The following is a 16085-nucleotide window of genomic DNA, read 5'->3' as shown; positions in this document are numbered from 1 at the left end:
ACTGGAGAGCTTTAACTAGGAATCTAAGGACAAATAAAGCATAATTATAATCAACACTTCAAGCAAAGCTTAGAGAACTGCCAAAAATATTCAGTTTTTAGAGGTATCAGAGCAGTCCTCAGATACAAAAGCTCGTTCATCTTCTTCTTAAATAAAAATACTTTTCAAAGAAACAAAAGACAGCTTCCTTTAAGGATCAATACCGAACTGTATCTCTCTCTCTCACACACACACACACTTTGATCCATCTGTTTCTGTCTCAGCTTTTTTCTCTCTATTATTTTATTTTCCATTTCCCCTCCTCCAGTTTCATCTGTCGCTATCTTGGACATAACCACACTAGGCAGGATATCAAATCTGCTCTTCATTATTCAAGCCAGATAATCCATCTCTCAGCCTCTCCTTTTGACCGAATGCATCACGTCATATACTTTTATGACACCTCCCCTGCCATTCTTCTCACTTTCGACAGCATTAACTTCTGCCATCCACCTCTCGATCTCTCGCCCTTGCTCGTTTGTATTATAAGTGAGCCGGAAAGAGGGGCAGATGTCCACCACAGGAGCAGATTTGGTAACAAACTGTCATTTATCTTGTCTATGCATCACACACATACACTGTATGCAGTACTGACCTGTGAAGATACACCTTAAGTCCCTTCGTTAAAATTATGTATATCATTTTATCCCCATAGACACAGTAAAATGTGTGTTTTGTGCTCATAAACACACATGACTGAGCATGATGTCATTGGCATATTCTCGACAGACAGCTCTGCCAAACAATCTGCTGCCACGGAGTTGAGGAGCCATGCCTCCTTGGTGATCTGGGCTGGCAGCTCTCACCTGCTGTGCTCTGCAGTTCTCACCTCTAATCTCTGAAGCAGTCAAAGCATGCATTCTCTGTACACACAACGATGTTTCATTTTAACTTTAGCATTTACATCCAGAGATCTGTCAGTAAATATTCAAATCACTCATCTGTCAGTAAATATTCAACTCAAACATCATGCAATTAACAACATCGAATTGAAAAATCCCTTTTATTAAAAAATGTTCTACACAGTACGTCCTCACTTTAGTCGTAATACGAACAGCATTTTTAATTCTATAAATCAAGCTCGCATTCTCCAACTTTAATTACCAGGCTCAGGCTTATGTCAAACTGGAATACACACTAATATCTATTCTGGACCTGCGAGGGGTTTCTAAGAACTGGATGAAGAAACGTTGGTGTAAACAAGATATGATCCCATGACCTCCACAGACCATATGATCTCATTACACCCATAACATCTGCAAAAGACAAATGAAGTAACAATAATTCAAATAGCCTGATCCCAGTGTAAAAACTGTTTTACACTGGGACGATGTACATAGAATATACATATATCAGTGTTCTCTGGGATACTACCAGGGTTTGCGTTTTTAGGGCACTCAAAAGTCCCATATTGCTATTATTATTACCTAATAGTAATGTAGGACTTTTGAGTGCCCTAAAAAAGCAAACCCTGGTAGTATTCCAGAGAACACTGAACAAAATTTTTTACCAGAGCCAGATAATCAAGGGCCAGGGGAGGCCAGTATACAGTTAGGTCCATATATATTTGGACACTGACACAAATTTTGTTTTTTTACCTGTTTACTGAAACATATTCAGGTTATAGTTATATAATGGACATGGACATAAAGTCCAGACTTTCAGCTTTCATTTGAGGGTATCCACATTAAAATTGGATGAAGGGTTTAGGAGTTTCAGCTCCTTAACATGTGCCACCCTGTTTTTAAAGGGACCAAAAGTAATTGGACAGTTGACTCAAAGGCTATTTCATGGGCAGATGTGGGCAATTCCTTCGTTATGTCATTCTCAATTAAGCAGATAAAAGGCCTGGAGTTGATTTGAGGTGTGGTGCTTGCATTTGGAAGATTTTGCTGTGAAGAAAACATGCGGTCAAAGGAGCTCTCCATGCAGGTGAAACAAGCCATCCTTAAGCTGCGAAAACAGAGAAAACCCATCTGAGAAATTGCTACAATATTCTCTCATCTCATTATCTCTAGCCGCTTTATCCTTCTACAGGGTTGCAGGCAAGCTGGAGCCTATCCCAGCTGACTACGGGCGAAAGGCGGGGTACACCCTGGACAAGTCGCCAGGTCATCACAGGGCTGACACATAGACACAGACAACCATTCACACCCACATTCACACCTACGGTCAATTTAGAGTCACCAGTTAACCTAACCTGCATGTCTTTGGACTGTGGGGGAAACCGGAGCACCCGGAGGAAACCCACGCGGACACGGGGAGAACATGCAAACTCCACACAGAAAGGCCCTCGCCAGCCCCGGGGCTCGAACCCGGACCTTCTTGCTGTGAGGCGACAGCGCTAACCACTACACCACCGTGCCGCCCTGCTACAATATTAGGAGTGGCAAAATCTGCAGTTTGGTACATCCTGAGAATGAAAGAAAGCACTGGTGAACTCATCAATGCAAAAAGACCTGGATGCCCACAGAAGACAACAGTGGTGGATGATTGCAGAATAATTTCCATGGTGAAGAGAAACCCCTTCACAACAGCCAACCAAGTGAACGACACTCTCCAGGAGGTAGGCGTATCAATATCCAAATCTACCATAAAGAGAAGACTGCATGAAAGTAAATACAGAGGGTTCACTGCACGGTGCAAGCCACTCATAAGCCTCAAGAATAAAAAGGCTAGATTGGACTTTGCTAAAAAACATCTAAAAAAGCCAGCACAGTTCTGGAAGAACATTCTTTGGACAGATGAAACCAAGATCAACCTCTACCAGAATGATGGAAAGAAAAAAGTATGGCAAAGGCATGGTACAGCTCATGATCCAAAGCATACCACATCATCTGTAAAACACGGCGGAGGCTGTGATGGCTTGGGCATGCATGGCTGCCAGTGGCACTGGGTCACTAGTGTTTATTGATGATGTGACACAGGACAGAAGCAGCCGGATGAATTCTGAGGTATTCAGAGACATACTGTGTGCTCAAATCCAGCCAAATGCAGCCAAACTGATTGGTCGGCGTTTCATAATACAGATGGACAATGACCCAAAACATAAAGCCAAAGCAGCCCAGGAGTTTATAAAAGCAAAGAAGTGGAATATTCTTGAATGGCCAGGTCAGTCACCTGATCTCAACCCAATTGAGCATGCATTTCACTTGTTAAAGACTAAACTTCAGACAGAAAGGCCCACAAACAAACAGCAACTGAAAACCGCTGCAGTAAAGGCCTGGCAGAGCATTAAAAAGGAGGAAACACAGCGTCTGGTGATGTCCATGAGTTCAAGACTTCAGGCAGTCGTTGCCAACAAAGGGTTTTCAACCAAGTATTAGAAATGAACATTTTATTTACAATTATTTAATTTGTCCAATTACTTTTGAGCCCCTGAAATGAAGGGGCTGTGTTTTAAAAAATGCTTTAGTTCCTCACATTTTTATGCAATCGTTTTGTTCAACCCACTGAATTAAAGCTGAAAGTCTGAACTTCAACTGCATCTGAATTGTTTTGTTCAAAATTCATTGTGGTAATGTACAGAACCAAAATTAGAAAAATGTTGTCTCTGTCCAAATATTTATGGACCTAACTGTAAATGAGCTAGCAGGGCTAAGCCCCTTCTGCCATTTAAAGATAAAAAGACATCAATAAAGGTTTTATTTTTGGCATCCACATCAAATTGCTTGCTGATAACAAAAGTCTTAATCCAGAACATTTTGGATTTTTGTAAAAAGCAAGTACAACAGTACGACCAGTGATTGTAAGAAAAATACATAGAATGTCATGAAAAAGGAAAGCTGGAGCTGATTTCTTTCTAGCCCAGACATCAGATGTCAGTGACAGTCATGTCAGGTGATTACACGGAGCGAACGAGTGAATTATTTACTCTATCATCTTTTTATCATTTACGGTAACTTTCTGCTCATATCAGCCCCATCCTCTCTCTGGCTACCAGGTGTGTCCCGAATTGAGTTTAAAATCTTTCTTCTCACCTTCAAAGCCCTGCATAACCTTGCTCCTCTTTAGTGAGCTCTTGACCCCTTAGTCTCCCTCTCACTCTCTCAGGTCTTCTAACAATAATCTCCTTGCTGTCCCACACACCAGACTTTGCACCCTTGTACGCAGGTCCTTCAGTGCCACCCAAATTCTGGAATTCTCTTCCTCAATCTCTCTGTGACTGCTGTTCTTTCTCTACTTCCAAATAAAGACTTTTCGCTTCAATTAATATTACTCTTCCTCTTTTACTGCTTCGTCTGCTTCAATAATGTTAAGTAAGTTCAGTATTTTTTAGGCTTGTAACGATTCACCCAATTCATGATTTGATTCAAATCACAATATTTGGTTCATGATTGATTTTCCCACAATATATAAAAAAAAAATGCAACAGTTATTTTGCAATTCTTTATCAACTTAACAAGTCCTTTTCTTAAATTAAAAACCTTTTAATTTAAGAAAGGTTTTTAATTTAGTTTAATTTACCGAGCGTTGTTTCCGTGATTGATTTCCTGGTTTTCTGAATTATGATTCCTGTTCCTTGTTTCCATTTTTTGTCTTTGCCTGTGTTAGTCTGTTTGTGCTTTGCCCGACCCTTTGCCTGTTTAACGGTTTTGATATCGCCTGCCGATTTGGACTGTCTGAAACTAAAGAGAGAAAAAACCAGCAATAATTATTTGCCCACATTTGTAAAGGTTGGAGTAAAACACCCTACCAACTAAAATATTCCTTTTATTAAAAATGAAAAAAGACAAATAGGCCTTTTATTAATAAACTTTTATGAACATTTGTACTACCTCCATTTGCTTCTCTTTTCTTTATGTCAGGGGTTGGTAGTAGACGGATGTAAGTGCAGAATAGGTTTTATTTATAATAGTGAAAAAAACACACAAGCAGACAGTCCAAATCAGCAGGCGATATCACAACCGTTAAACGAGCAAAGGGTCGGGCAAGGCACAAACAGACTAACACAGGCAAAGACAAAAAACGGAAACAAGGAACAGAAATCAGAAAACCAGGAAATCAACCACAGAAACAATGTTCCATAAAGTGTCACAACGAACTCAATACTTCGCACTGAGTGTGCATTTAAACAGTCTTTACTATAGGGGTGTTCACACGGCACATATTTGCATCGATGCTGCACCGATGTATTTTGTTGCGATATATCTTACACCGGTGTAAATTTTGTGGAACGTTCACATGTCACAAACCTGCTTACTAGAGAGAAGCGTGTTAGCACCGGTGCAGCCCCACTTGCGTTCACACGGCAGTTTTTGCGACCGTGCTATACGATAGTAATGCGGAAATGAAATATGCGCATGCGTGAAAATGTACTTCCTTTTCCCGGTTGTCATGGCATCACCAAGCGCCGGGAAAACAACGTGGATGAAGACACCAGTGTTGCCAGATACTGCTGATGTTTTCCAGCCCAAAATATGTTCAAATCCGCCAAAATGCACTTAAAACCGCCCAATCTGGCAACACTGGAAGACACAGAGTTCTGTTGTTGTTGATATTCGCCATTTTGGAAGTGCAAAATACCAGGATGCAAATTATGCAATGCCCGTATGTAATCAACTCTCCTCACGCGTAGCGAGTCTACCACTGTAGCGTTCAGACGTCCCATTTTATATCAGTGCTGCCCCGCAAACTAGCATTTACTCCGGAGTAAATTTCTTAAACCACCTGCTGAGCAGGGTTAGATTTGCACCGGTTTAAGCAGCTTTCAGGGGCTACACCGGTATAACTTTGTATCGTGTGAACGCTCTACCGGGGCAGCCCCGGTGCTACACCGGAGTAAAAGTTGCCGTGTGAACACCCCTATAGGTGCACAGATTGCACCTTAATCATGAGTAGGTGTGCATCGTTAACAGCGCGCATGCGAGAGTCCGGAGCACGCCCAAGAGTCCAACTGGTGCACACGCCAAAGTGCGCAGGTCTGACAATTTAGCTTTCAGCAGCCTGTAAAAATGGAACTCGGATTTCTTGTTAAATCTATTTGTGCAATCAATCACACAACAGCTGGTTCCCATTTTAGATCTATTTTTTTGTTTGTCTGGTTTTTGTGTGTGTGTGTGTTTGCAGTATTCGTACTGTGTTACCTCCACCTAGAGTGAAGTCACTTTCCTTCCCGCTAATGTATGTTATTGCGCCCTCTGCTGGGAAAAACTCAACCTGATAATAATCATGTTTCATTTTTTATTTCATTTGAACGATCATTTGAATCATCATAAATTTGTATCGCAATTTATCATCGTACAATATATCACTACTTGGTGTGAACTAATGGTTTACAACTTTTCTGTTTAACATGTTAAATATTCGGAGGAAACACTGCATGAATCTTGTACTGCATTATTTGAAATATTTGTATAAAATTGTGCACTACGGGCTGTGATCCAGGCACCTTAACATAAGTGGTTTGGTTTAATCAAGGACTGGAATAAGAAAGCTAATAATATGTCATCTCTAGCCTTTCACGGTGGCTGAAGTATATGTTACATGGCAACCTGTAGGTTTGCAGGTCTAATCCTTCATATCATAGCTTCTTATCATGTCTATTACAGTATTAATCAACTATAGATAATATGTAATTCACCAAGTTAAAAACAGCTGTCATCAGTGATGTGTAGATGATTTTGAAAGCTGCATGGATTAAATAATTTGTTTTGACAGAATCCTAAAATAGTGCCAGGGTGAGGGTTTGTGGTGATTTTGGAGCTTATCCCTGGAACACGGGACACAAAGCAGGAATACAACCTAAATAGGCCTCCAGTCCATCACAGGGCATGACACATTCGCATTTTCAGACTGGTGTTCTCAATTAGAGATGATCTAGAGTTGCCAAACCCAAGCTGTGAATGGAATCTTGGATCCCGGTGCTGTGAGATGACAACGCTACCCACTGTGGGACTGTGGCACCCAGCGCCATAAACACTGAAATTCAAACTCGTAGGTCTTTTGCAGTCTTAACGAAAGAATGCTCAAAATATGTTTGGATGGTTAATTGTGTTAGCTTTCCAAATTACTTCTCCTTGAAAACATTTCTAAAAGGAAAACCCTGTCTTAGAGGGTTCAGCTTAGAACCAGAAGAACAAACAGAAGAAGGGTGTCTTCTTGACTGCTAGATTAAATCTTAGATTCTAAGAGTGCATAAGTGAGATAGTTATTGGGTACTTGCTCCAAAACAAGACAAAACTATTGCCATTCTTATCATGGACAGAAATCAAATGGCTAAGTCCAAATTCTACACTCTACAAACAAAAGGTTCCTGCTAAATTTTCGGAAGGTTAGCTTATTGGAGGAACTCTTAAAAGTACCTCCAGGAACATGAACAATATAAATAACAAACACCATAATGTTTTAAATAGTGCCTCCAAGGACAAGACTGCAAAGTTTCTTAATGTTAAACTGTTCTCTGTAATATGAACCTTTCACTTGGGAAAGTGAATGTAGTATCTATAAACCTTTACCGTACTACTTTATAAAAAAGAAAGAAAAGAAAGCACAACTTTATTCATATCACACTTGTGAAATTTCCTCTCTGCATTTAACCCATCTGAAGCAGTGAACATACACATGCACACATGTGAGCAATGAGCGCACACACACACCCAGAGCAGTGGGCAGCCATGCTAACAGCGCCCGGGGAGCAGTTGGGAGTTAGGTGCCTCGTTCAAGGGCGCCTCAGCCCAAGGCCGTCCCATATTAACCTAACCGCATGTCTTTGGACTGTGGGGGAAACCGGAACACCCGGAGGAAACCCACGCAGACACGGGGAAAACGTACAAACTCCACACAGAAAGGCCCTCGCCGGCCGCTGGGTTCGAACCCAGAACCTTCTTGCTGTGAGGCGACCGTGCTAACCACTTACATCACCGTGCTGCCAAGGGTGAGTTATTTACTTTACTTCATTGTAAATTACACGTGTCCAGGTGAAGGCAAAAGCTTCAAAAGATACCCAGAAGCAAAAGATGCCATTGACAATACTGCATCACTAGCTACAGTGGTGCTTGAAAGTTTGTGACCCCTTTAGAATTTTCTATATTTCTGCATAAATATGGCCTAAAACATCATCAGATTTTCACACAAGTCCTAAAAGTAGATAAAGAGAACCCAGTTAAACAAATGAGACAAAAATATTATACTTGGTCATTTATTTATTGAGGAAAATGATCCAATATTACATATCTGTGAGTGGCAAAAGTATGTGAACCTTTGCTTTCAGTATCTGGTGTGACCCCCTTGTGCAGCAATAACTGCAACTAAACGTTTGCGGTAACTGTTGATCAGTCCTGCACACTGGCTTGGAGGAATTTTAGCCCATTCCTCCATACAGAACAGCTTCAACTCTGGGATGTTGGTGGGTTTCCTCACATGAACTGCTCGCTTCAGGTCCTTCCACAACATTTCAATTGGATTAAGGTCAGGACTTTGACTTGGCTATTCCAAAACATTAACTTGATTGTTCTTTAATGATTCTTTGGTAGAACGACTTGTGTGCTTAGGGTCGTTGTCTTGCTGCATGACCCACCTTCTCTTGAGATTCAGGCTACGTTTACATTAGACCGTATCTGTCTCGTTTTCTTCGCGGATGCACTGTCCGTTTACATTAAACCACCTGGAAAAGCTGGGAAACGGGAATCCGCCAGCGTCCACGTATTCAATCTAGATCGTATCTGGTCCGGTGCTGTGTAAACATTGAGATACGCGAATACGCTGTGCTGAGCTCTAGCTGGCGTCCTCATTGGACAACGTCACTGTGACATCCACCTTCCTGATTCGCTGGCGTTGGTCATGTGACGCGACTGCTGAAAAACGGCGCGGACTTCCGCCTTGTATCACCTTTCATTAAAGAGTATAAAAGTATGAAAATACTGCAAATACTGATGCAAATACTGCCCTTTGTGTAGTTATGATTGTCTTTAGGCTTGCCATCCTTCCACTTGCAAGCAGTAAGTGATATGCACTGGGATCACACACACAGCGGCTCAGTCCCGAATCGTGGCTTGTGCAGTTCACTCGCGCGCTGTGTGAGCTGCGCAGGGCCGGAGTGCGCACCCTCCAGAGGGCACTCGCTGTTCAGGGCGGAGTGATTTGGAGCGCAGGATGCCTGCGGAGCCGAGCGTATCCGTGTATTGGTGTTGCTGTGTGCACGGCTAACGGTTTTAGTGTAAACGTGAATCGTTTTAAGAACGTTAATCTGATGATCCGCTGATTCGACGTAATGTAAACGTAGCCTTAGGCTACATCCACACAACAATGGCAACGAGATGTTATTTAAAAATATATCGCGTCCAAATGGGCAACGATCAGTAAAATATCAGGTCCATATGGTAACGCAACGCTTGCTGAAAACGATGCAATACACATGCCACACCTCTAGGGGCGCTGTAAGACGGTCCCTTCGGAGACACCAGAACAATAGAAGAAGTAAGGACGCATGCGCATAAACTATTATGCGCGAGACTTCATATTAGCCACAAAGTCAGGAAAATCTGTTCGTAAAATTACATTATAATGACCAAATACAATGAAAAGTATTTTTCCAGTCTCACCTGTGAAAGGTAATCCCATGTGATCTCGTTTGGACGGTAAACCTGTTGGTACAGTTAAAGGCAGCGCATGAATCTTTATTCTCCGCTTTGACCTATCCAATATGGCGGCGAGGATGACGTATGATTCTACGCGGAAGGCGGCGTCTTTAATGGTCCGGAATAAATTGAATGCTACACGTTGATGGATTAATTTGCTCCTCTATGCCCTTTTTGAGGAATGCATTGTCGGACTTAAACCAACATCTGAAGAGGTGAGATCGCTCCTTTTTTTCCCTATTTTTGCTGGCGGGATTGACTCTGCCCTAAGGGCAGAGTCTCTCTCTCTCTCTCTCTCTCTCTCTCTCTCTCACTTTGCACCATTACACAATAAATATTCACAGTGAAAATATTTTGTAAGCGCGTTTCATGAACCAAGTTATAGGATTTGTTGACAACTCGCATCGCATCGCAATGAGAAGATCATTGGCACTACTGGTGTTAAGAATCAGACCATTTCATAAATGAATATTTTGCTGTAGAGCTGCAGTGTTTGTACAATTGCATGTTTTTGCTTCACTATTACTGTCACTATTCTGCTTCTTGCATTACTACTGTGAACTAACACCGAACATCATAATAATAATAATAATAATAATAATAATAATATCCAAGCTCGTGTTTCACTCTCACTAGTGCTCTGTAAGGCTTTTTCCTGGTGATATCCTGGTGATATTCGTTACACTTCTACCCGGTGTGAAGCACTCACAGTCATGTGGTTGTGACGTCATCGTAAACAAATACGTTCTACTCATCCAGACGACTTCACAACGGCAACGTTGCCAGATCTTTCCACTCTGGAACCCATTCTCAAAAAGATTGCATTTTGGGCACCCAAAACGCCGGTGCCGTGTGGACGCCAGGCCTAAACGATAAGCAATTGTATCAGAGTCACCTGAATCCGTTGCCATGTGGACAGGGCCTCAGTTCATGGACAGATGTCCTGAGATTTTCCTTTATGGCCCTTTTCCACTACCCTTTTTCAGCTCACTTCAGCTCACTTCAGCCCGACACGGCTCGCATTTCGACTACCTCAGAACAGCACGACTCAGCTCGCTTCAGCCCTACTCAGCGCCCAAAACTCGCACGGTTTTGGAGTGGGGCTGAAGCGAGCCAAACCGAGCCGAGTGGGGCTAGGGGCGTGAGGAGACACTCCCCTGTGCACTGATTGGTGAGGAGGAGTGTCCTCACATGCCCACACACGCCCCGCGAGCACGCTGGGATTTGTAAACACCGTAAACCCGGAAGAAGAAGAATTACGAATTACGAGAATTTCTGAAGCCTTATGCGCCTCGCCTCATCTATACGCTCTTGCCAGTATCTGTTGGCGTTGTCGGTGACAACAAGCCACAGCACCAAGACCAGCAACACTAACGACTCCATGTCCTCCATGTTTATTGTTTACTATCCGGGTCGTGAGACTACCGCTTAAAAGGTCACTGATGTCACTGTTTGCGCCGCCTAACGACATCACGTGACGTCCACCCACTTTCGCTAACTCCACCCAATGTGTCCACCCACTTCCAGCAAGCACGGTTCAGCGCGGTTGTAGTCGAAATGCAACTCCAACAGCCCCACTCAGCTTGACTCAGCCCAACTCAGCCGCGTTGGTAGTGGAAAAGCGGCATTAGAATTTGCTGGTATAATTCAGAATTCATTGTTCCGTCAATGATGGCAAGCTGTCTTGGCCCAGATGCAGCAAAACAGGCCCAAACCATGATACTACCACCACCATGTTTCACAGATGGGATAAGGTTCTTATGCTGGAATGCAGTGTTTTCCTTTCTCCAAATATAACGCTTCTCATTTAAACCAAAAAGTTCTATTTTGGTCTCATCCGTCCACAAAACATTTTTCCAATAGCCTTCTGGCTTGTCCACGTGATCTTTAGCAAACTGCAGACGAGCAGCAATGTTCTTTTTGGAGAGCAGTAATTTTCTCCTTGCAACCCTGCCATGCACACCATTGTTGTTCAGTGTTCTCCTGATGGTGGACTCATGAACATTAACATTAGCCAATGTGAGAGAGGCCTTCAGTTACTTAGAAGTTACCCTGGGGTCCTTTGTGACCTTGCCGACTATTACATGCCTTGCTCTTGGAGTGATCTTTGTTGGTCGACCACTCCTGGGGAGGGTAACAATGGTCTTGAATTTCCTCCATTTGTACACAATCTGTCTGACTGTGGATTGGTGGAGTCCAAACTCTTTAGAGATGGTTTTGTAACCTTTTCCAGCCTGATGAGCATCAACAACACTTTTTCTGAGGTCCTCAGAAATCTCCTTTGTTCGTGCCATGATACACTTCCACAAACATGTGTTGTGAAGATCAGACTTTGATAGATCCCTGTTCTTTAGATAAAACAGGGTGCCCACTCACACCTGATTGTCATCCCGTTGATTGAAAACACTTGACTCTAATTTCACCTTCAAATTAACTGCTAATCCTAGAGGTTCACATACTTTTGCTACTCACAGATATGTAATATTGGATAATTTTCCTCAATAAACAAATGACCAAGTATAATATTTTTGTCTCATATGTTTAACTGGGTTCTCTTTATCTACTTTAGTACTTGTGTGAAAATCTGATGATGTTTTAGGTCATATTTATGCAGAAATATAGAAAATTCTAAAGGGTTCACAAACTTTCAAGCACCACTGTACATTTACATGCACACATTTTTTTTAAATGTGGAATGAATTAATTCCAACTGTCGATTTCGAATGTGGGGCGGCACGGTGGTGTAGTGGTTAGCGCTGTTGCCTCACAGCAAGAAGGTCCTGGGTTCGAGCCCCGGGGCCGGCGAGGGCCTTTCTGTGTGGAGTTTGCATGTTCTCCCCGTGTCCGCGTGGGTTTCCTCCGGGTGCTCCGGTTTCCCCCACAGTCCAAAGACATGCAGGTTAGGTTAACTGGTGACTCTAAATTGACCGTAGGTGTGAATGTGAGTGTGAATGGTTGTCTGTGTCTATGTGTCAGCCCTGTGATGACCTGGCGACTTGTCCAGGGTGTATCCCGCCTTTCACCCGTAGTCAGCTGGGATAGGCTCCAGCTTGCCTGCGACCCTGTAGAACAGGATAAAGCGGCTACAGATAATGAGATGAGATGAGTCTCGAGACGAAGCCATGGAGACATGGGGGACATAATTAGCGGCTTGCAGCGTCTGTAGCAGAGTGCATTGAAGCAGATGCCTAATTTCTAGTGCGCATGCCCTGAGTAACTGGAAGCGCCATTTGTAAATCAAAACATTTTTGGTTGGAACAGGTGGCAAGCGTGAATTTCCGTCGATTTCTGGCATGAAACATGCTTTAAATCAAGTGAAAATTGATGACAACCTGCTACAGAACCGGGAGATATGCATGAAATGTGTCATATATGGGAGTTTCGATTTTCAAGTGAGTAAACGATATCGTATCGTAGAACAGGATAAAGCGGCTAGAGATATTGAGATGAGATGAGATGAGATGAGATGAGATGAGACAAACTGTCCCGAGTCTCCCTCGATCCAACAAGCCCCGTTCTCCCCTGTCTGTGTTTCTGAGTGTACAGGAATTGAGGTGATATAGCCTCCTATTTGGAGATCCACCACCACTCCGGGAACAACGTTTCCACAATACGAGGAGAAAACACACGTGATATTGATTCTAACTGCTCAACCAGAACTAATAGCTCCCTTTTAGCTGTCGGTGTCAGTCAGAAACAAACAGCAAAGCGCACAGATCAACTTTGTTTTCGACTTCAGGAACAACACGTGAAGCTGTTCGGTCGCCATGGAGACGCCCTTGCGCGCGTGCCTTCCAGCACGGGACAGAGCGCGAGCCTGCGACAGCCGCCATCATCAGCATCACTGGCCTTGCGCGCGCTCTCTTTAATGTGTTATGGCTCGCGCGTCTCCTACCTGGCGGACTCGGTCCTCGGCTGCGGTGGGGGACGGACTTTCTGCCTCCGGAGTCGCCATCTGAGAGCCGCTGCAGCTCCCCGGGACAGGACCGAGTTTATCCGCGCGCCCACACGGCACTGAAGGCGCTGCTGCGGCGGACAAACGCCATCAGCTTTATCGCTGTGTCTCTCTCACTGCTGTCCTCCAGCTGGGACAGAGGCGTCAACAGCAGCAGCACACAGCGAGCGCGAAGACGCAGTCATGCACTCTGCTCTGACAGGGACAGCAGAGTCTCTCTCCCTCTCTCTCTCTCTCTCTCTGAAAGTGCATAACCCAATCAAAGCCCGCGTTATAACAGCAGGGAGACAGTAATGAGGACACATAGCAACGCAGGTAAATAAATAGAGCAACAAAATTGCCATTACACCATTATAACCATTATCACTGCAGAAAGAGGTGTGTGCATGGTTTTAGATATTACCGAGGACCAAGTGTCCCTACAAGGATAGTGAGATCTGACCATTTCGAATTTGTGGGGACATAAAAAGGAAACTTTTTGGCTCGTTTGTTTGTTTGTTTGTTTGTTTGTTTGTAAATAACAACAACAGCAACAATTTCCCCCTGAGGACCATCCAAAGATCCCTACAAAGATAGTAAAATCTGACAATTTCGACCTTGTGAGGACATAAAAAGGAAAGTTTATGGCTTGCTTATTTATTTATTTTTGTATTTATTGTTCAGCAACAACTTCCTTGTTGGGACCATCTAAAGGTCCCTGCAAAGATAGTAAAATCTGACAATTTCGACCTTGTGGGGACATGAAAAGGAAAGTTTATGGCTGGCTTGCTTATTTATTTATTTATTTATTGTTCAACAACAACTTCCTTGTGGGGACCATCCAAAGGTCCCTGCAAAGATAGTAAAATTTGACAATTTTGACCTTGTGGGGACATGAAAAGCATTTTGGTTCATTCATTCATTCATTCATTTATTTATTTATTTATTGTTCATCATCATCAACAACAACAACAACTTCCTTGTGGGGACCATCCAAAGGTCCCCGCAAAGATAGTAAAATCTGACAATTTCGACCTTGCGGGGACATGAAAAGGAAAGTTTATGGCTTGTTTATTTATTTATTGTTCAACAACAACTTCCTTGTGGGGACCATCCAAAGGTCCCCACAAAGATAGTAAAATCTGACAATTTTGACCTTGTGGGGACATGAAAAGGAAAGTTTATGGCTTGCTTGCTTTCTTATTTATTTATTGTTCAACAACAACTTCCTTGTGGGGACCATCCAAAGGTCCCCGCAAAGATAGTAAAATTTGACAATTTTGACCTTATGGGGACATGAAAAGCATTTTGATTCATTCATTCATGTACTTATTTATTGTTCTTCATCATCCTCATCATCAACAACAACAACTTCCTTGTGGGGACCATCAAAGGTCCCTGCAAAGATAGTAAAATTTGACAATTTTTACCTTGTGTGGACATGAAAAGCATTTTGGTTCATTCATTCATTCATTCATTCACTTATTAATGTTCAACAACTTACTTGTGGGGACCATCAAAGGACCCCACAAGGACAATAAAATTTGACAATTTCAACCTTGTGGGGACATGAAGAGGAAACATTTTGGCTCTATCTATCTATCTATCTATCTATCTATCTATCTATCTATCTATCTATCTATCTATCTATCTATTGTTCATCATCAGCAACAACTTCCTTGTGGGGACCATCCAAAGGCCTCCAAAAGGATAGGAAAACTTGACAATTTCAACCTTCTGGGGACATTTGGATGGTCCCCACAAGGAGGAAAGTGTTGTTGTTTTAAACAATAAACAAACAAAAGAGCCAAAAGGGTGTGTGTGTGCGGGGGGGGGGGGGGGGGGTGTTAGTATGTAGTAGGTATAGTAGTAATAGACTACAGTATTAATACAGAGATAAATTATACGTTTTCTTATCTGGCTCACTCAACTGTTGCTCACTTTTAGGAATAGCTAACTAAATGTTAAAGGTTTGTAACAAAATTTTTACTTTTAAAACATATTTTTCCTTCACTCTTAGAAAAGATGTGTTAAAGCTGACACAAATTGTGTTAAATTTTTACGCCTCAGTGGGTGAGTTTTGGGACAACACTAGTGTTAATTTAGACACATTTACTGTGTAAATGATTTTAACACGATGACTGTGTCAGGAACGTTAACACACAGGTTAATACACAGGACGTGTTCATTTTAAAACTACGCATAACTATGTGTCAAACAGCTAACACATTGACACAAAATGTGTAAACTACACATAATGCGATACATAATTTGTGTAATTTTTCTACACATTTTATCTAGGATCATTGTGCATTGAATAATTTTGCATGTATTCAATGCCAATCACATTGAATTTTTCACAATTTTCAAAGCAAAATGGAGGGTGGGGGGTTTGATGCTCATGTTGTCTGCAGGGTATGTATTATGTACTGTAAAAATGTCAAGTATCATAAGCTATTTTTGCCCTGTTGTATAAATTACCTGTCATAGGATAGAGTTTATTAGGATACATGGTGTCTGTTGTCAATAAGGCT

General features: G+C 42.4%; 1 protein-coding gene across 2 annotated transcripts in view; it reads right to left on the bottom strand.

The window, feature by feature from the left end:
- Positions 1-13801, bottom strand: part of ank2b (ankyrin 2b, neuronal) — a 359605-nt gene extending 345804 nt beyond the window's left edge. For both annotated transcript variants that reach the window (XM_060933349.1, XM_060933287.1), the window contains exon 1: positions 13513-13801. Coding sequence is in view for 1 of the 2 variants with exons in the window: in XM_060933287.1 (XP_060789270.1) it covers positions 13513-13572 (60 nt within the window). In the remaining variant the exon portion in view is untranslated. The remainder of the gene's footprint in view (positions 1-13512) is intronic.
- Between the last annotated feature and the right edge of the window lie 2284 nt (positions 13802-16085).

Source organism: Neoarius graeffei, chromosome 1 (genome assembly GCF_027579695.1).
Source record: "Neoarius graeffei isolate fNeoGra1 chromosome 1, fNeoGra1.pri, whole genome shotgun sequence".
Lineage (NCBI taxonomy): Eukaryota > Metazoa > Chordata > Actinopteri > Siluriformes > Ariidae > Neoarius > Neoarius graeffei.
This window is presented reverse-complemented; position numbering and strand designations above follow the sequence as displayed.